Consider the following 21,242-nt stretch of genomic DNA (forward strand, 5'->3'; position numbering starts at 1 on the left):
CTTCAGCTATTTTCAGAAAAATAATTTAAAACTAACAAAGAATTGTAGCTGCTGATGATCAGTTATTTCCCTGAGTCAAAATGCAAGAGACCAGCACAAACTCAATTTATTGTCGGGGTAATTGTATTATCTACCCTGCACAGGAAGCTTTTAAAAGCCCCTTAGCATGCATCAGTGGGGCATCTGCTTAGATGATGCACTGCAAGGGATGGGCTGGGAAGCACCCTCATACCTCAACATGTGTGGATAGGTAATTATAAAAGTAAAATAAAAGTAACTAGTTACAGTAAGATCAGATGTGAACAAGAATGTGTTTTTTTTTTTAGCCTATAAAGTCTTAAAAATAAGTATACTCCTGCTTGGATACTTCCAGTCTGCCATTTTTTTTTTTTAACTAATTTGCATTTTAATTTCTAGGAATCTTTTTGCCCAGTTAATTTGTCTTCAATTTTTTGGCCTCTCCAGTTTCTTTATATTTATTGTTTATATTGCTGCAGCACCTAGAGGGTCTGTTCACAACCAGAGCTGGACAAATATTTAGGAAGAAATAGTCCATGCCCCAAAGCGCACTTTCCCGATTTCATCTGAGAATTTTCAGGAAGGCTATTTCAAAATAAAATAGCTTTCTTTTCCAGTTGCAGTACATAGAACACTTTCAAAGCAAACTTCTGAGGCTGAATTCCTAGCCTTGGTTTTTGTTTTAACAGCTGAAATATCTAATGATGGCATTAAAATCAGACCAGTAATTTAAACCTAAATTAATTCTAAAGCACTCTCTTACCATCATCAGAATAAACTAATCTAAGGTTTTATATCAATTCAGGCTCCTTGACAGTCTTTAAGGATTTAAATCAATTTAAACTAAAATAAAGCAAACAAAGAAAAAAACCCAAAACATCATAATCTGGGACAGTGGAGGGTCTATTGAGGGCCAGCTGCTAGGTGAAGTATTAAGAAGTATTAAGTATTAAGAGGCAACAGAGGGTCCTGTGACACCTTTAAGACTAACAGAAGTATTGGGAGCATAAGCTTTCGTGGGTAAGAACCTCACTTCTTCAGATGCATCTGAAGAAGTGAGGTTCTTACCCACAAAAGCTTATGCTCCCAATACTTCTGTTAGTCTTAAGGTTGCTACAGGACCCTCTGTTGCTTTTTACAGATTCAGACTAACACGGCTACCCCTCTGATATTAAGAGGCAGTTATCATTCAGGGATAAGACAGTGTTCAAGGCAATCTGTAAAAGTCATGCCTGTTCAGGAAACATTTGTAGATTTTGAGAAGTAAGATCAAGCCAAGTTTTAAGATTATGAATGTGTAAAATCAGCAAGAGTGGTCTCTTGCTTAACTCATCTTAAATCATTTCAAAGCTAAAGCTCTTCAGAGCCCAGCAATATTCTTAACTGCTTTAGATTTTGAATAAATCTAAAAAAGAAAAGCAGGTAAAAATTTTTAAGCTGTTGATTTCAAACTCAGCTTTATTTCTGTGTCTCATTAAGAGTCTACAAAACAAGCCAAGTTTAAAGAAAACAGTGATTTTAAAATGATCTGTCTAGATGCCAAATACAAAGTTAAATTGTCTTCAGTTTCCAATAAATTGAAAATTAATACTCTGCATTTAACTAGCCACCCATGAATGAGTTTAAACTTAAGCTTAAAACTTACTTAAAACTCTTTTTACTTAACCAATAATTCTACTGCCCAACATGTAAATTCAGAATACTCATGACTGGTAAATCAAAACCACTTTTCTAAGCTGAGCATATGTATTAATTGTCAATAGGGGTTAATTTGTGGAATAATTGAGAGAGCCAGAATTATGTAAACATTTTTATAATGGAAACTGTTTCGCACCCTTCGTTATAGCAAGCACTACATTATATTTAAGAGTGAAGCATTCTCCTTATAGTGAAACTCTACCAAAGGAAACTGATCTCAGTAGTCAGTCAGGATTCCCCAACAACTGAAAAGCTGTGAAAAGTAACATGTAGCAAAGTGAAAGTGCTTTGGAACTTTGGGGAATCTTGGATGATGCCTGGCTGGTGAGCACTTTTAGTTCATTTTGCAATTCTGTGATGGCAAGGAAATAGCGTATTCTCTGAGGTTAAAGAAGCAGGTTTTAACCTCTGTGAATTTTGGGTGGCAGTAGTCTGGTTTCTCATCATAAGAGCTTCCTCTGCTGGATATTTAAAGTAATACCTGCTACCTTTTTACGCATTGCATTATATGTGCACAAACTTTGCTTTTTGATTCACAATACACAAACTGTATTTCCTTTTGATAAATGTTTTCCTTTTCCTCCTCCCCATACAGTGTTTGCAAGCTCTAGAGTTCCTACATGCCAACCAGGTAATCCACAGAGATATTAAGAGTGACAACGTGCTTTTAGGAATGGATGGATCAGTTAAACTCAGTGAGTGCCAGACAATTGTTTCAACCTGCTGCTGCTTTTTAAACATTTTGCAATGAATAGTATGTTTGTAAGTGCATAGTTGTCTCAGATATTTGAGATGAATTTTTACTAAAAATCAGCAATAGAATTCATTCTGCTTTGCAAAAAGAATTTTGCCCACTATAGTTGGGTTTGTAATTCTGAGCATCTGAAAGTTACTGACTTTGAGTGTATCAAACAAGAAGATGTTTAAGTAACTTGTTACCACATGAATGCATTTGTAAATGTGAGTTAACCTGCAATGTAAAGTCAGATAAAGATTGCCAGTGAGGGAAGCTGGCACTAATTGGAGCCGCCTTATTGGCTCCTTTCAGATTCAAATGCTTTTGCACTGTCCATTTAATTGACAGGATGAAAATTAGACATTTGTATTTCAGTACTGCCTAAAGGCTGCAAACCAGGTAGGGTCCTATTGTGCTGGACACGGCACTTGTCTGAATTTTTTTTAACTACAGTTAAAAGTATCTACAATGATAAAAATGTTAGAGATCAGGGAAATATTTTTTGTTTTCAGTTTTATATTGTGCATTTGGCAGCACTTATTATGCAGTCAGTCAGTTGTTGTGTGTGTCTCTCATACAGCAAGTGGGGAAAGAAAAAAAAATTCAAAAATTTAGTGAATTTAATCTCAGAAGTTGCCAGGAGTGCTTAGGGAAAGGTGCATTAAGATTTACATACTGAGCACCTAAAAGTTTGCTAAGCGCTACAGAGATGCCTAAAAAGACATGGGGTGACACTCTGAAAGCTGCTTTCTGGATTTGGACACCCGGGAAATCTACCACTGTTCCCTGTTCCAAGAGCTTGTAGTCTAATTTCAGTTATGATACAGTAACCCCTCACTTAGTCGTCCCGGTTAACGTTGTTTCGTTGCTACGTTGTTGATCAATTAGAGAACATGCTCATTTAAAGTTGTGCGATGCTCCCTTATAACGTTGTTTGGCAGCCACCTGCTTTGTCCACTGCTTGCAGAAAGAGCAGCCCATTGGAGCTAGCTGGTGGGGGCTTGGAACCAGGGTGGACCGGCAGCCTCCCTCTCAGCTCCCCTCTCCGCTAAGTTCCCTGTGTGGCAGCCGCCCAGCATGCTATCAGTTGCCAGGCAGTTCAGCTGTCCCTTCCCCCACTGCCGTGTGCTGCTCCTGTCCTCTGCCTGGGAGCTGCCCCCGAGAGCCTCCTGCTTGCTGTGCAGAGGTGGGGAAGAAGGGTGCTAATAACAGGGTGTTCTCCTCCCCCCACTCTTGTACCCCCATCTCCTGTACCTTATCTCCACAGGCGGGGGACACAACAGGGCTCAGGACTGAGGGAGCTTGCTGGCAGCAGCTGCAGTCTTAATTTGCTAATCCACCTAAGGCAATGTACTTAAAGGGGCAATGCACGTCTCTCTCACACAGGGTGTGTGTCTCTGTCTCTCTCTGCCATGCTGTCTCCCCTCCCTCCATTCGTGCTGCCTTGTAAAGTGTAAAAAGAACGAGGAGTACTTGTGGCACCTTAGAGACTAACACATGTATTTGGGCATAAGCTTTCATGGGCTAAAACGCACTTCATCGGATGCATGCAGTGGAAAATACAGTAGGGGCACGTGCGTGTGCACACACACACACCATGGAAAAAAAGTATATACATCTTCCTACTGTATTTTCCGCTGCATGCATCTGATGAAGTGCGTTTTAGCCCACGAAAGCTTCTGCCCAAATAAATGTTAGTCTCTAAAGTGCCACAAGTACTCCTCCTCCTTTTTGCTGATACAGACTAACATGGCTACCACTCTGAAACTTGTAGCGTTACCCCATGAGGGCTCAGCTGAGTGCTAGTTCATCATTTAGCAGTAAGGCATTCCCTGGGAAATATCCGACCCTCTTCCACCCTCTGACTTCACCACCTCAACCAAGCTTCACAATCATCATTGCTGTGTACACACACATACAGTCTTTTGTCCGGTGAAATTTTTTCCCCTGAAACCTACACCCACCCCCCATTTACATTAATTCTTATGGGGAAATTGGATTTGCTTAACATCATTTCCCTTAAAGTAGCATTTTTCAAGAACATAACTACGATGTTAAGCAAGGAGTTACTGTACATAGAGTTTGTAAACAGTAGTGGGGAAAGTGAACAGTGAAAGATAATGGGGTTACTCAGGTAAATTAAGTGCACGTCTTAAGGGTATATAGAGGGATCTGTCAGTTTTATAGGGCTGTGGAATTTTTGCTTTGTGTACAAACGGAGTATTTGCAGGCTATCTTCCAAATGAGATGACAAGTGAAGGGAAGCAGTGGAAGGTGTGAGTGGGAGAGATTGAATGGAAGGAGGAGAGAGGATTCTAGCAGAGGATGTGTAAAAAGGAACGATTTAAGGAAGGACAGGGACGCGGTGAGGTAGGTGATAGGAATAGGTATGAGGAAGAGGTGGTTGCTGGAAGAGGAAAGAAGAAGGGGGATCAGCAGAGATGGCATGGGGAGGCAGGGGAAAGGAACTATAGAAACTTGCTAGCTGAAGCAGGTGGCTTAGAATCTGTTGAGGTTAATGGAATCTATAATCCTCTTATTTGGTGAAGGAGGCATGGACTATTACCCACCTCACAAAACACAGTAAAAGAACTAAAAAAGAGCCACCATAGCTTAACAACCATGTAAAAGAAGCAGTGAGAGATAAAAAGGCATCTTTTAAAAAGTGGAAGTCAAATCCTAGTAAGGTAAATAGAAAGAAGCATAAACACTGCCAAATTAAGTGTAAAAATGGAATAAGAAAAGCCAAAAAGGAGTTTGAAGAACAACTAGCCAAAAACTCAAAAGGTAATAACAAAATGTTTAAGTACATCAGAAGCAGGAAGCCTGCTGAACAACTAGTGGGGCCCCTGGACAATTGAGATACAAGAGGAGCACTTAAAGATGATAAAGTCATTGCGGAGAAACTAAATGAATTCTTTGCTTCAGTCTTCACGGCTGAGAATGTTAGGGAGATTCCCAAACTTGAGCCGTCCTTTGTAGGTGACAAATATGAGGAATTGTCACAGATTGAAGTGTGATTGGAGGAGATTTTGAAATTAATTGATCAATTTAACACTAACAAGTCACCAGGGCCAGATGGCATTCACCCAGGAGTTCTGAAAGAACTCAAATGTGAAATTACGGAACTATTAACTATGGATTGTAACCCATCCTTTAAATCAGCTTCTGTACCCAATGACTGGAAGATAGCTAATGTAAGCCAATATTTTAAAAGGGCTCTAGAGGTGATCCCGGCAATTACAGACTGATAAGTCTAACGTCAGTACCGGGCAAATTAGTTGAAACAGTAGTCAAGAATAAAATTGTCAGACACACAGAAGAAGATAAATTGTTGGGCAAAAGTCAACATGGTTTCTGTAAAGGGAAATCATGTCTTACAAATCTATTAGAGTTCTTTGAAGGGGTCAACAAACATGTGGACAAGGGGGATCCAGTGGACATAGTGTACTTAGATTTCCAGAAAGCCTTTGACAAGGTCCCTCACCAAAGGTTCTTACGTAAATTAAGCTGTTATGGGATGACAGGGAAGGTCCTTTCATGGATTGAGAACTGGCTAAAAGACTGGGAACAAAGGGTAAGAAAAAATGGTAAACTTTCAGAATGGAGAGGGGTAACTAGTGGTGTTCCCCAAGGGTCAATCCTAGGACCAATCCTATTCAATTTATTCATAAATGATCTGGAGAAAGGGGTAAACAGTGAAGCGGCAAAATTTGCAGATGATACTAAACTGCTCAAGATAGTTAAGACCAAAGCAGACCATGAAGAACTTCAAAAATATCTCACAAAACTAAGTGATTGGGCAACAAAATGGCAAATGAAATCTAATATGGATAAATGTAAAGTAATGCACATTGGAAAAAATAACCCCAACTATACATACAATATGATGTATGTATTGTATAGTTGTAGCTAATAATTTAGCTACAACTAATCAGGAAAGAGATCTTGGAGTCATCGTGGATAGTTCTCTGAAGACATCCACGCAGTGTGCAGCAGCAGTCAAAAAAGCAAACAGGCAAAAAAGCATTTAATGTTATGAATCGTTAAAAAAGGGATAGAGAATAAGACAGAGAATATCTTATTGCCCTTGTATAAATCCATGGTACGCCCACATCTTGAATACTGCGTACAGATGTGGTCTCCTCATCTCAAAAAAGATATACTGGCACTAGAAAAGGTTCAGAGAAGGGCAACTAAAATGATTAGGGGTTTGGAACAGGTCCCATATGAGGAGAGATTAAAAAGGCTAGGACTTTTCATCTTGGGAAAGAGGAGACTAAGGGGGGATATGATAGAGATATATAAAATCATGAGTGGTATGGAGAAAGTGAATAAGGAAAAGTTATTTATTTGTTCCCATAATATAAGAACTAGGGACCACCAAAGGAAATTAATGGGAAGCAGGTTTAAAACAAATAAAAGGAAGTTCTTCTTCACACAGCGCACAGTCAACCTGTGAAACTCCTTGCCTGAGGAGGTTGTGAAGGCTAGGACTATAACAGTTTAAAAGAGAACTAGATAAATTCATGGAGGTTAAGTTCATTAATGGCTATTAGCCAGGATGGATAAGGAATGGTGTCCCTAACCTCTGTTTGTCAGAGGGTGGAGATGGATGGCAGGAGAGAGATCACTTGATCATTGCCTGTTGGGTTCACTCCCTCTGGGGCACGTGGCATTGGCCACTGTCGGCAGACAAGATGCTGGGCTGGATGGACCCTTGGTCTGATCCAGTATGGCCGTTCTTATTTTCTTATGTTCTTATGTTAGTGAAGATGCTGGTGGGTTGACCTGGTCCATGGGAGGTGGCTGATGTGCACTCCCATGCTAGGAGAAGGGGCCTGAGCAGTTCTTGAGGGCATCTTGGCTCTCAGGATGGTACAGTGGGTGAAGGTATCTTTTTTCCCTTAGAGTTACTGACAGTGGGAGGCCAGTTTGAATGTAGTGAGGATCCCCAGGTGGATGAAGCATGTGTGGGCTGCCAGTGCCTGGTCTCCTTGAAACACCTTTCCTTGCATAGTCTGCAGAGGCTCTTACCTGCCTTCTCCCTGCTGGTGCTGTGGAGGCTGCAAGGCTTTTCTGGGGCACCTGGGTATTTTAATAGGCTGCCTGTAAGAGAGCTGCTGCTTCTGTCACATTTTTGAAGTCGCCTAGATTTCAGGTTGACTGTGACCCTTTGAGGGAATGTAAGTGAATGATGCTATAGACCTAGAAGGGAAAGCCTTTATGAAAGAGTAGCAAGATGAGAGCTACTGGCTGCTACTGCTTTGGAGACTGGGAAGGAGGTGGATAGTAGCTTGCTAAACTGCCCTTGGACAGTTTTCAGGCATGAAACCCATCTGTCAGCACTATCTGGTACTAGCATTTGAAATGTAGGGAAAAGCATTTTTAAAGTTTGAAATCCTTTCTTTCAAACTAATGTAAATTTTAGGATAAATCCCAGTTTTTGCTGAGATTGTGTCCTCGTTGGTGCTCTCCATGCCTGAAAAGAAGTGGGAGATCTGCGGGTTGGACAAAGTAGCAGGATGGAATACGCAGTGAAAATGCATTGTTGCATTCCATTCATTCCAGTAAAAATAAAGGGCCAGATTTTCAAGAGACACTGGTGGAAGGTGATTGGGGAGATGCCTACTGGAGGTGGGGGAACTGTCATTCCCTCTCATGCTGGCAGGGCGGCTGGCACAAGTCCAAGATGCAGCGATGGCCATCAGTCAGTGCTTGCCTGTGGTACCCCTTCACAAGGGAGGATAGATGGGACCTGGTTGGGTGGGATCTGGCAGCTGTGACTTGTAGGGGAATGAACCAATCAGCTGAGGATTCAGCAGAAGGACCAATTGGGAAGTGGACCGGGGGGGCTCTTTCTGAGCTGCAGCTTGTCTGCTCTTCAAAAACCTGGACATGGTTGTTACTTGAAAACCCTGCCTGGACAGAAAAAGGAGGCTCAAAAAGAGGCTCTGTCCAGGAAAACCTGGATGTATGGTAACCCTATTTTTGTACTGGGACTGGAGCCCAGTCTGATGGTATCACCTTCCGGGTTCAGGACCATTACATTACACAGCATAGCATAAAGGCTACACCAGTGCACAAAAACGTTTTCCCCCATGTTCTTGGTCCTTTTTTGTTGGAATTCTTGGTGGCTTGAAGAGGGATTAGACAAAACATCACTCTTTTTTAGGAGACCACAAATTACCTTTATAAAAAAGAACGTAATTCTTTGAGTAGGAGTTTATTTTAAGTAGGCTATATTCTTCAGTGTCTGTATGAACTTGCTGGTTAGACTTTCTGTTGTGATATGAAAAGTAGAAGAAAACTTCGAGATTGCAAAGGTATGGATGCAAAAGATGTTTCTATAGTAATAGAAATATTTGTTAGATAATTGGGGTTTTGAGATGGGATTCACAACAGACTAGGATGCACTGAATTAACTATCACTAACTAATTCCTTTATTATCATGTAGCCGACTTTGGTTTCTGTGCTCAGATCACCCCAGAGCAGAGCAAGCGCAGCACCATGGTTGGGACTCCCTATTGGATGGCTCCTGAGGTGGTCACCCGGAAAGCCTATGGCCCTAAAGTGGATATCTGGTCTCTGGGTATCATGGCTATTGAAATGGTGGAAGGAGAGCCTCCATACCTCAATGAAAACCCTCTGAGGGTAAGATATTTCATCCTTTAGGAGTGCTTCATCAATCATGCATATAAAACAGTGGCTCAGAAATGTGGTGAAGAGATTTGGGACCTTTAACTTGTAGATTACGGGTTTGAATCCAAACCAGGTTAGAAGTGTTTAAATGGTTATCAGCTGATGGCTGTTTAGTACAGTCAAGGCAGTTCCTAGTGGACAGGAATCTACATGGAAAAAATCAAGGGTAATTAGTGCAGGTAGTTCCCAGTATAAAGGATGATGATCTAATAGACATGGAGGATATTACCCTTTCACCCTGAGAGATGGTCTCTCCAGAACATGGTTGAGGCATATTGATAGTACCTGTTTTTAGTTAAATAGTAGAATTCATCTCTGAGTACAGACAGTCTTTTGCCAGCAATAAACTTCTGTAGGCTCAGAAAAGTAAAGCCAATTACATTACAAAGAACAAAGTACAAAGCATGCTTCAACAAATAGACTTATACTCTCTCTCCATATATAAGGATATGTTTATTATAGTATCCATCACCCTAAATTCTTAAGTATCTATAGTCATCTTGTTACTAACAAAAGCAAGTGACAGTTGCTAAAGCTATGCAATGCCACTCTTACAAGCATCTACCAATGTGAGGAGAAGCAGGTTGCATTCCTTCTACCCCTCAAGACTCAGGCCATGCCTACACTATGGGTGCTACAGGGGAACAGCTAGGCTGCTGTGGCACCATGCCATGGAAACGGTTTTGTCATCGCTGTAGGAACTCCACCTCCCTGAGCAACAGCTGCTAGGTTGACAGAAGCATTCATCTGTCGACCTAGTTGTGTCTGCACTGGGAGTTAGGTCAGCATAACTACAGTGCCCAGAGAATGAGCTATGCCGACCTAATTGAAGTGTAGACCAGGCCTATTGCATTGCCTCTAACATTCCCAGCCCTTAGTGGAGAAATGAGTTCAGAAGTTGTGCCCCAATATTTAACCAAATCAGGTGTGTATAGTGTTAGTCTGTCCACGGTTTGTCACATAGAGCAATCCCCTTTATCTCTGCATCCTTGTGGTGGGAATCTGTCTTTGGGCTGCTCTTATTCCATAGTCGCTCATTGACATTGTTTTGTAGAATGAAACCTGCCCATGTATTCATTTGTAGGAGCTTGATTAGTGGTGAATAGTGGTTGCAAAGTATACAAAGGCATACTATACATACTCAAATGAGGTACCCTGCATAGGTCGATCATGCGTATTCATGTTTTATCTTCTTAAGGGAGAGAATTTTGAGAGTATATGTGATAAAGTCTACATTATACTAACCATGTAAAACAACCAGGAAGTAAATGATCACAACAGGAAAGAAAAATGACATTTCAGTACCTGCATCAGGTATCCATTATGGCAGGCATCCAAGTTGAAGATTCAGCAAGGAAACTTAATTTTCTTTTTCAAGTGATTGCTCCTGTGTATTCCACAATAGGTGTGCGTGCTTGCCACGTGCACCAGTGCCGGAAGTTTTTCCCTTAGCAGCATCCATAGTGGGGGAGCACCGCCGCGACCCCTGGAGTGGCGCCGACATATCGCGCTATAAAGGGGGCTGCGTGCTCTCCCCTCCTCCCCCCACCCTCAGTTCCTTCTTGCCGCCAGTGAAGGTAGTCGGAACTTGTGCTCCAGCTTTGCTGCAGCAATTCTAGCCTTAGTGGTATCCAGCTTCTCTTACTTGTTGAACTTTTCTCTGTTCATGCTGGGCTCAGGGCATGCCCCGTGGCCCAGGCTTCAAGTTGTGTGACTCTTGTCGCAATCCTATGCCCAGAAGAGATCCACATACTCAGTGTCTTCTCTGTCTGGGCGAGGCTCACATTAGCGAGAAGTGTAAAATTTGCTGCTCCTCCAAGCCCCGAACGAAGAGGGAGCTTGAGATCTGACTCTGAGCTCTCCTAATGGAGTCGGCGTTGACCCTGGCACCGGCGCGTCGAGCCGACCCCGCGCTGGGCACCTTGTCCTCGGCGCGCAGCAAAGCGCCCCTGGCACACCATCCTGATTCCGCGCCCGGTACCGCGTCGGTGGTGCACAGTGACGCCCTGTCGACGAGCCGGCACCGCTCCCCTTCTAAGAAGCAAGGGAAGACTAAGCGGCGCCGGGAGAAAGATCGGGGTGAGGCTAGACTCGCATTGGGCAGCCTACGACAGAGACCTCCGACTCGGGTAGAGTGGAGTAGTCCGGTGCCGTCCACGTGCGCCTCGCCAGAGGTGAGAGTGCCCTTGACGCCGGAGGCAGCTCAGGCCACGTGCGACACCATGACACTTCCGGTACCAGGAGTGCCGCTCCAGTCGGGCCCCCGATCCTGTGGGAAGCCTTCACTCAGTGCCCATCGACCCTCTCCGGACGTCTCCGAGGTCGAGATACTGTACCGAGTTGAAGGGCTGAGCCACGGACCCCAGCGCGCCTCCATGCTGCGAGCAGGATTGTCTGCGAGCGAGCTTTCCACTTCCACTCTGGGAGACCGTAGGGGAGGCACTAAGAGACGGCGCCACTCCTCTTCTAGCCTTGACCGCAGGGACAGGTCTCGGTGGCAGCGGCACCGCCGTTCCCGCTCTGGCACCCGCCGTGGAAGGCACTATGCCCGGAGCTCGTCACGGGAATCCCAGGCACCGAGGCATCGTAGTCTTGGGCACCGGAGGCAATACGGAGACAGCACCCCAGACTCCTACCTGTCCGCCTCCAGGGGCCGGAGCCGTCATGTACGGGACCACTCCAGCCGTTCGCACGGCACCGTCCGCTCGTCCCAGGCTTCGGCACGCAGCCGCCCCTCGTCGAGCCGTTCGGTGCCACAAGACGAGACGGCCCTCCTGGGCCACCTTGCGTCCCAAGGCCAGGCCGTTCCCTGGTAGGGACAGTGGTGCCAGTGGGCACCGTGGCCCCAGGCACCAGCACCGCTGGGACCCTGCTCCGTGGTGGGAGCGTCCCAGGCCCAGACGACGTCACCGCCTTGGCACCGCGATGAAGCAGTGGGCACCGACCCTCCGACACCGACTCAGGCCCTGGGTCAGGACGTCGAGCTTGCAGTACAGCCGGGTGCAGACGACACTGCGGCACCGACCTCCTCAGCGCCGGACAACTGTGTGGCGCCACCACCTCCGGTCTCTCAGGAGGATTTCAGGGTCCACCAGGAGCAACTCAGGAGGGTGGCATCAAACCTCCAGCTCCAGGCTGAGGAGATGGAGGAGCCGTCGGACACATTGTTTAATGTCCTGACCACCTCGATGCTGGGACGTGTGGCCCTCCTGCTCCATCGGGGGTGGCCAACATTACTACTGGCCTCTGGCAAACTCCAGCCTTTTTGGAGATCGGACAGAGAGATGCCGAACGGAAGTACTTTGTGCCCACAAAGGGGCACGAGTACTTATATTCCCACCCAACACCGAAATCTCTGGTGGTGGAATCGGTGAACCACCGTGAGAGGCATGGCCAACCCGCTCCTACCCCTAAGGACAAAGACGCTCACAGGCTGGATTCCTTTGGGAGAAAAGTTTATTCGTCGGCGAGCTTCCAGCTCAGAGTGGCCAACCACCAGGCCCTCTTGAGCAGATATGATTTTAAGCCAGGGTGAGAATTATACTGATAGCCCCGGATTGGGCCCATCAACATGCGAACAGGGGCTGCTAACAGGGAGTTTCGCAAGGGAGTTCTCCAGGTGAAGGAGGAGCAATACAGCATCCTTTTGGGGACCGTGTGCTGTGGCTGGCAGTTGGAAGCTGTGAGCTTCAAAGGACGGTTTGAAAGCTAGAAGCCTCTGCTGACAGGGGGCTGCAGACGGGAGTTTGACAGAGGGAGGCTTACGATGGTTAGGAAGACCCGCAACACCTGTGCCAGCACTGCTACTGTCTCCTCCACCTGTGCCTGTAGCCAGACAGAGCGCCTGAGCATGGATGCCTCTACCCAGATCCTGGTGTGGTTTTGCAAAGACTGTAACTTGCAATTTCCACTTACTGATATCCAGGCTGTGGGGACCATCCAATGTGAGAGGTGCCTGCTGGTGGAATCTCTCAGGCAGCAGGTGGGAGAGCTACAGGAGGAGGTGGCTAGGTTGAGGAGCATCCGAATCCACGAGCAATTCCTCGACAATGTCCATGTGGAGACAGCTGAGGTAGCTGTCCCAGTACACAGGACTGCTGATACACCACTGGTGGAGGAGGAGATGGCTCAGGGTGGACTCTGGCAGCTGGTTACTTCTGGCAGCAGGCAGTGCTCCACCCTTGCTCCGAACCCTCCTGCCGTGGTTATAGGTAACCGTTATGCTCTCCTTGATACAGGAAAGAAGGAATCACTCCCTACAGTAAAGGAGGAGAAGCCTCGTACCCCTAAGGCTGGAGAGTCTGCTGCCACCACTGCGAATAGGAAACGTAGGGTAGTGGTGGTCGGAGACTCTCTGCTGAGGGGGACGGAGGCGCCCATCTGTCGCCCTGACATTTCATCTCGGGAGGTATGCTGCCTGCCGGGGGCCCGTATCCGAGACGTTATGGAAGCATTGTCGAGGATTAGCCAGCCCTCTGACTACTACCCCATGCTACTCATCCATGTGGGCACAAATGATACTGCGCAGTGTGACACTGAGCGGATCAAGAGTGACTACAGGGCTCTGGGAGTACGGGTGGAGGAGTTGGGAGCGCAGGTGGTATTCTCTTCGATTCTTCCTGTCAAAGGTAGGGGCCCGGGCAGAGACAGATGCATCCTGGAGGTGAATGCCTGGCTGCGAAGATGGTGTCGCCAGGAGGGCTTTGGCTTCCTAGACCACGGGATGCTATTCGAGGAAGGACTGCTAGGCAGAGATGGCGTTCACCTTTCGAGGAGAGGAAAGACCCTGTTCGGACACAGACTGGCTAACCTAGTGAGGAGGGCTTTAAACTAGGTTCGACGGGGACAGGTGAGCAAAGCCCACAGGTAAGTGGGGAACATGGAGACCGGGGAGATGGGTCGGAAACGAGAGGGAGTGTGGGCTATATTGGCAGAGAGAAAGGAGAGTCAGGACAAAACTGGGAGGAAAGATCAAACCAGTATCTTAGATGCCTATATACAAATGCGAGAAGTATGGGCAATAAGCAGGAAGAACTGGAAGTGCTAATAAATAAATACAACTATGACATTGTTGGCATCACTGAAACTTGGTGGGATAATACACATGATTGGAATGTTGGTGTGGATGGGTACAGCTTGCTCAGGAAGGATAGACAGGGGAAAAAGGGAGGAGGTGTTGCCTTATATATTAAAAATGTACACACTTGGACTGAGGTAGAGATGGACATAGGAGACGGAAGTGTTGAGAGTCTCTGGGTTAGGCTAAAAGGGGTAAAAAACAAGGGAGATGTCATGCTAGGAGTCTACTACAGGCCACCTAACCAGGTGGAAGAGGTGGATGAGGCTTTTTTCAAGCAACTAACAAAATCATCCAAAGCCCAAGATTTGGTGGTGATGGGGGACTTCAACTATCCAGATATATGTTGGGAAAATAACACAGCGGGGAACAGACTATCCAACAAATTCTTGGACTGCATTGGAGACAACTTTTTATTTCAGAAGGTTGAAAAAGCTACTAGGGGGGAAGCTGTTCTAGACTTGATTTTAACAAATAGGGAGGAACTCGTTGAGAATGTGAAAGTAGAAGGCAGCTTGGGTGAAAGTGATCATGAAATCATAGAGTTTGCAGTTCTAAGGAAGGGTAGAAGGGAGAACAGCAAAATAGAGACAATGGATTTCAGGAAGGCAGATTTTGGGAAGCTCAGAGAGCTGATAGGTAAGGTCCCATGGGAATCAAGACTGAGGGGAAAAACAACTGAGGAGAGTTGGCAGTTTTTCAAAGGGACACTATTAAGGGCCCAAAAGCAAGCTATTCCGCTGGTTAGGAAAGATAGAAAATGTGGCAAAAGACCACCTTGGCTTAACCACGAGATCTTGCACGATCTAAAAAATAAAAAGGAGTCATATAAAAAATGGAAACTAGGACAGATTACAAAGGATGAATATAGGCAAACAACACAGGAATGCAGGGGCAAGATTAGAAAGGCAAAGGCACAAAATGAGCTCAAACTAGCTATGGGAATAAAAGGAAACAAGAAGACTTTTTATCAATACATTAGAAGCAAGAGGAAGACCAAAGACAGGGTAGGCCCACTGCTTAGTGAATAGGGAGAAACAGTAACAGGAAACTTGGAAATGGCAGAGATGCTTAATGACTTCTTTGTTTCGGTCTTCACCGAGAAGTCTGAAGGAATGCCTAACATAGTGAATACTAATGGGAAGGGGGTAGGTTTAGCGGATAAAATAAAAAAAGAACAAGTTAAAAATCACTTAGAAAAGTTAGATGCCTGCAAGTCACCCGGGCCTGATGAAATGCATCCTAGAATACTCAAGGAGCTAATAGAGGAGGTATCTGAGCCTCTAGCTATTATCTTTGGAAAGTCATGGGAGACGGGAGAGATTCCAGAAGACTGGAAAAGGGCAAACATAGTGCCCATCTATAAAAGGGAAATAAAAACAACCCAGGAAACTACAGACCAGTTAGTTTAACTTCTGTGCCACGGAAGATAATGGAGCAAGTAATTAAGGAAATCATCTGCAAACACTTGGAAGGTGATAGGGACCAGCCAGCATGGATTTGTGAAGAACAAATCATGTCAAACCAATCTGATAGCTTTCTTTGATAGGATAACGAGCCTTGTGGATAAGGGTGAAGCGGTGGATGTGGTATACCTAGACTTTAGTAAGGCATTTGATACGGTCTCGCATGATATTCTTATCGATAAACTAGGCAAATACAATTTAGATGGGGCTACTATAAGGTGGGTGCATAACTGGCTGGATAACCGTACTCAGAGAGTTGTTATTAATGGTTCCCAATCCTGCTGGAAAGGCGTAACGAGTGGGGTACCGCAGGGGTCTGTTTTGGGACCGGCTCTGTTCAATATCTTCATCAACGACTTAGATATTGGCATAGAAAGTACGCTTATTAAGTTTGCGGATGATACCAAACTGGGAGGGATTGCAACTACTTTGGAGGACCGGGTCATAATTCAAAATGATCTGGACAAATTGGAGAAATGGTCTGAGTTCAACAGGATGAAGTTTAACAAAGACAAATGCAAAGTGCTCCACTTAGGAAGGAAAAATCAATTTCACACATACAGAATGGGAAAAGACTGTCTAGGAAGGAGTACGGCAGAAAGGGATCTAGGGGTTATAGTGGACCACAAGCTAAATATGAGTCAACAGTGTGATGCTGTTGCAAAAAAAGCAAACATGATTCTGGGATGTATTAACAGGTGTGTTGTGAGCAAGACACGAGAAGTCATTCTTCCGCTCTACTCTGCTCTGGTTAGGCCTCAGCTGGAGTATTGTGTCCAGTTCTGGGCGCCGCATTTTAAAAAAGATGTGGAGAAATTGGAAATGGTCCAAAGAAGAGCAACAAGAATGATTAAAGGTCTTGAGAACATGACCTATGAAGGAAGGCTGAAAGAATTGGGTTTGTTTAGTTTGGAAAAGAGAAGACTGAGAGGGGACATGATAACAGTTTTCAGGTATCTAAAAGGGTGTCATAAGGAGGAGGGAGAGAACTTGTTCACCTTAGCCTCTAAGGATAGAACCAGAAACAATGGGTTTAAACTGCAGCAAGGGAGGTCTAGGTTGGACATTAGGAAAAAGTTCCTAACTGTCAGGGTGGTTAAACACTGGAACAAATTGCCTAGGGAGGTTGTGGAATCTCCGTCTCTGGAGATATTTAAGAGTAGGTTAGATAAATGTCTATCAGGGATGGTCTAGACAGTATTTGGTCCTGCCATGTGGGCAGGGGACTGGACTCGATGACCTCTCGAGGTCCCTTCCAGTCCTATAATCTATGAATCTATGAACATTGGTACGGTACCCTACTACAACTCTTGGCAGCCCCCCCTCGCAGGCTGCTGCTCCACCCGGACCTGCTCTCCCAGGAGGGAGGTCGTCTCCTCCATCCCAACCTGGGCCCACTCCACCTCACAGCGTTGCTGCTCCGTGGCTAGATGCGGAGGAGGGGAGGTGTACCGAGGCTGTTAGACATGTCCTGCTTGAAAGCAGGAAGCCGTCCACACAGAGGACCTATCTGGCCAAGTGGTATCGGTTCTCCTCCTGAGCAAGGGAGAGAGGCTCCTCCCCCGCGTCCGCTCCGCTCCAGCTGGTCCTGGACTACCTCCTGTCCCTTAGGACCCAAGGGCTAGCTCCCTCCTCGATCAGGGTGCACCTAGCAGCCATTTCTGCCTTCCAACCTCTGGTGGTGGGACAGTCAGTGTTCTCCCACCACATGACTTCCAGGTTTTTGAAGGGTTTGGACAGAGCGTTCCCTTATGCTAGACCCCCGGTTCCCCCTTGGGACCTGAACCTGGTACTGTCATGCCTCACGGGACCTCCCTTTGAGCCCTTGGCCACTTGTTCTTGGTCCCACTTATCTGAGAAGGTGACGTTTTTGGTGGCTATCACCTCAGCCCACAGGGTTTCGGAGCTTAGGGCGCTCACCTCGGAACCCATGTACGCTGTCTTCCATAAGGGGAAGGTCCAGCTTCGCCTGCACCCGGACTTCCTGCCGAAGGTGGTCTTGGCGTTTCATATGGACCAGGACATTTTCCTGCCGGTCCTGTGTCCTAAGCCCCATTCCTCCAATGAGGAACAACGCCTACACATGCTAGATGTGCGTAGGGCACTGTCCTTTTACTTAAATCGAACAAGGCCATTTCGGGCATCCCCTCAGCTTTTCATTGCTACAGCCGAGCGCATGAGAGGGCAACCGGTTTCCACCCAGCGGATCTCCCGCTGGATCACCTCGTGCATACGCACGTGTTATGACCTGGCTGGGGTTCCCCCACCTCCTGTTGTTAAGGCGCATTCGACGAGAGCCCAGGCCTCGTCTGCAGCCTATGTGGCTCATGTCCCTCTTCAGGACACATGTAGGGCTGCTACATGGTCCTCTGTCCATACTTCCGCATCGCATTATGCGATCATCTCCCAAGCAAGGGATGACGCTGGGTTTGGTAGGGCGGTGCTCCACCGGGTAACCCGTAACCTTTATCATTAGAACTCCTACCCACCTCCGTCAGGTATAGCTTGGAGTCACCTACTGTGGAATACACAGGAGCAATCACTCGAAGAAGAAAGGACAGTTACCTGTTCCGTAACTGGCGTTCTTCGAGATGTGTTGCTCCTGTCTATTTCACATCCCACCCTCCTTCCCCTCTGTCGGAGTTTCTGGCAAGAAGGAACTGAGGGTTAGGGGAGCACACAGCCCGCTTTATAGTGCGATATGTCGGCGCCACTCCAGGGGTCGCAGTGGTGCTCCCCCACTACAGATGCTGCTAAGGGAAAAATTTCCGGCACCGGTGCACGTGGCGAGCACGCACGCCTACTGTGGAATAGATAGGAGCAACACATCTGGAAAAACGCCAGTTACTGAACAGGTAACTGTCCTGTCATATGCCATTCAGTGTCTGCTTTTTAGTGTTTTCCTTTTTAGATGTACTTCAATAAATGCTTCTTCTAACTTGAAATACTAATACATTGCAAATCACATTTTTAGAATTTTAACAGATGACTTGGGTGTAACGACCTTTCTCGGTTTGCAGGCTTTGTATTTAATAGCAACTAATGGCACACCAGAGCTGCAGAATCCAGAGAAACTGTCCCCAATATTCCGGGATTTTCTAAATCGTTGTTTGGAGATGGATGTAGAGAAAAGGGGATCAGCCAAAGAACTGTTACAGGTAAGTATATGTATGATGGAGTCTCCCGAAAAGCTTGAAATTTGGCGGTCACTAAAACAGTAGTCAGCTAGTGCTGACATCGGCTTGTCTTTGTCTTCCTTTTCCTATTGAAGGATCGTTTAATGGAGAATAGTGGGAAGGAAACAGGAATCAAAATTTGAAACACAAATGTAGATGATTCTTCTACTGCAATCACTACTGGCTGCTTTCTGCCAGTGGTGATTCTTCAGTGACACCATAGCTTAGTTAAACAGAGGCTGCTGTAGCCAGCACAGTGAACACAGAACAGGATAGAGGGAAAATATCAAAAAAAGGAATATCTCTGCATGGGGAAGGTTGTTGGAGAGAGGAGGGCAGGGGCTAGCCAGGGTTATTGGATATTGCTATGTGGAGGAACAGCTGTCAACAAATCTGTGCTACTATGGATCAATCATTGGGCATATCTCCTTGAGGTGCTGCATATTGGCACCTTTGTGAAGTGCTTTCTTAACTTGGGATAGAAAGTGCTATGTAAATACACCTCTACCACAATATAACGCGGTCCTCGGGAGCCAAAAAAATCTCACCGCCTTTTAGGTGAGACAGTGTTCTGTCTGGTCCGATACGGCGAACCAACAAGAGCCAGTACACCATGCCAGACTGTACCAGCTTCCACGGTGGTGATTTAAAGGGCCCAAGGCTCCAGCCGCTGGAGGGAGCCCCGGGCCCTTTAAATCACTGCCGGAGCTCCGGCAGCGGGGCTCGGGCTGGGATTTAAAGGATCCGGGGGTCCCCGCAGCGGCTGGAGCCTCTGGTCCTTTAAATCACCGCCTGAGCTCGGCTGCCGGAGATTTAAAGGGCCTGGTGCTCCAGCCACTGCGGGGGGCCCTGGGCCCCTTAAATCACTGCCGGAACACCGGCAGTGGGGCTTGGGTGGGGATTTAATGAGCCCGGGGCTCCAAACGAATTCGGATATAACGCAGTAAAGCAGTGGGGCTCAGGCAGTGCTTTAAAGGGCCTGGGGCTCCCCGCTGCTTTACCGCGTTATATCCGAATTCGTGTTATATTGGGTCGCGTTATATCAGGGTAGAGGTGTATAATAGTTTATTTTTGAAATTTGACTCTTACTAACTTACTGTGTTTCTCTATTCTTGGCAGCATCCTTTCCTGAAATTGGCCAAACCTCTGTCTAGCTTGACGCCATTGATCCTGGCAGCCAAAGAAGCAATGAAGAGTAACCGCTAACATTGTCGCCATGGCCTTCATCTTTTTTTAAAAATCTTTATAATATATGAAAATTGTTACTCTTGTTAGGGAGGTTGAAAAAAGTCTGCAAAAGGGAAAAATGCTCACCCAGAAGACACACGAAATGAAATATAGTGACTTTTAAGTAAACCCTTTTTAGGGTCCAAAAGGAATTGTGGACTGAATCACTGGTCTTTCACCTCTTTTGCAGACAGCCCAGGAATCCTGCTTCCCATGCCTGGGGTTTTAAGTTTTTTGATGACTTCGCTGTAACAGTTCCCATTCATTGTGCCCTCTTGGGGACTTTCAATACTTGAATGACAGATTCAAGCTTTTGGAGAGAGGCATTAATTTTATCTGCTGATCTTTCCTTCTACTCCCCTTTTCCTGTCGTCTTTCAAGTTGCTTTGGCCATCTCCCATATGACTAGGTTAACAGTAAGTGTGTCAGAAATGTGAAGGTACAATTTACCCATCCCTCCCATACCATACAATTTAGTTGTGACTGTACTGTAGAATTAACGACTTGGATACTCAAGAAACTAACTTTAAATGAAATCTGCTTGTAAGTAGAGTATAAGGAGAGGTGGAAGAGAAGAGTTCAACTGTCTTTCTGATCTGTAACTGCTCCAGGGACTTCTAATCCAAGAGAGAGAGAGATCTCAGTGTAGTAAATTGTTTTGGGTCAGGTTTTTAGAGGTCAGCCTACACATATAAGGAGAAGGGAGCGGATGTTTGAGGAAAGAAACACCTCCCCACCCACCCATTATATTCCTTTCTGTTTCCATCCCCCCACAACTTCCCTAGACTTGTTGGCCAAGGCAAAAGGGATGTCTTGTGTGGTGTAGTGGGTGGTCTTAAAACCAAGTGTTGTATCTATGCTCTTACTTGGGCTTTGGAATTTATGCTGGTGCCTTTGACTTTTTTTACATTTCCCTCCTTTGTATCAAATGAATTTTTGTATATGTTGTAATTTTATTCCCAAAAGCAAATAATGCATCCATCTAGGAGTTGTCAAGATTTAAGTATTAGAGCTATTTTTTTCCATTTTTACATGTGCTCCATTTCTACTAATGAAATCAAAAGAACAAATAATTCATCAAATCTGAGGAAAATGAAGATCCAAGACTGTTTTTTTTTTATAATTCAAACAGGAGCTTATG

General features: G+C 45.7%; 1 protein-coding gene across 6 annotated transcripts in view; it reads left to right on the forward strand.

Annotated features, from left to right (window-relative positions):
• The window catches only part of PAK2 (p21 (RAC1) activated kinase 2), an 86,651-nt gene extending 65,565 nt beyond the window's left edge, over positions 1-21,086 (forward strand). For all 6 annotated transcript variants that reach the window (XM_034781595.1, XM_034781593.1, XM_034781594.1 and 3 more), the window contains 4 exons: positions 2,312-2,411; positions 8,911-9,107; positions 18,719-18,856; positions 19,994-21,086. In XM_034781595.1, coding sequence (XP_034637486.1) covers positions 2,312-2,411; positions 8,911-9,107; positions 18,719-18,856; positions 19,994-20,080 — 522 coding nt within the window. In that variant the 3' untranslated portion in view covers positions 20,081-21,086. The remainder of the gene's footprint in view (positions 1-2,311; positions 2,412-8,910; positions 9,108-18,718; positions 18,857-19,993) is intronic.
• The last annotated feature ends 156 nt before the right edge of the window (positions 21,087-21,242 follow it).

The sequence above is a fragment of the Trachemys scripta genome, chromosome 9 (genome assembly GCF_013100865.1).
Source record: "Trachemys scripta elegans isolate TJP31775 chromosome 9, CAS_Tse_1.0, whole genome shotgun sequence".
NCBI classification, from domain to species: domain Eukaryota; kingdom Metazoa; phylum Chordata; order Testudines; family Emydidae; genus Trachemys; species Trachemys scripta.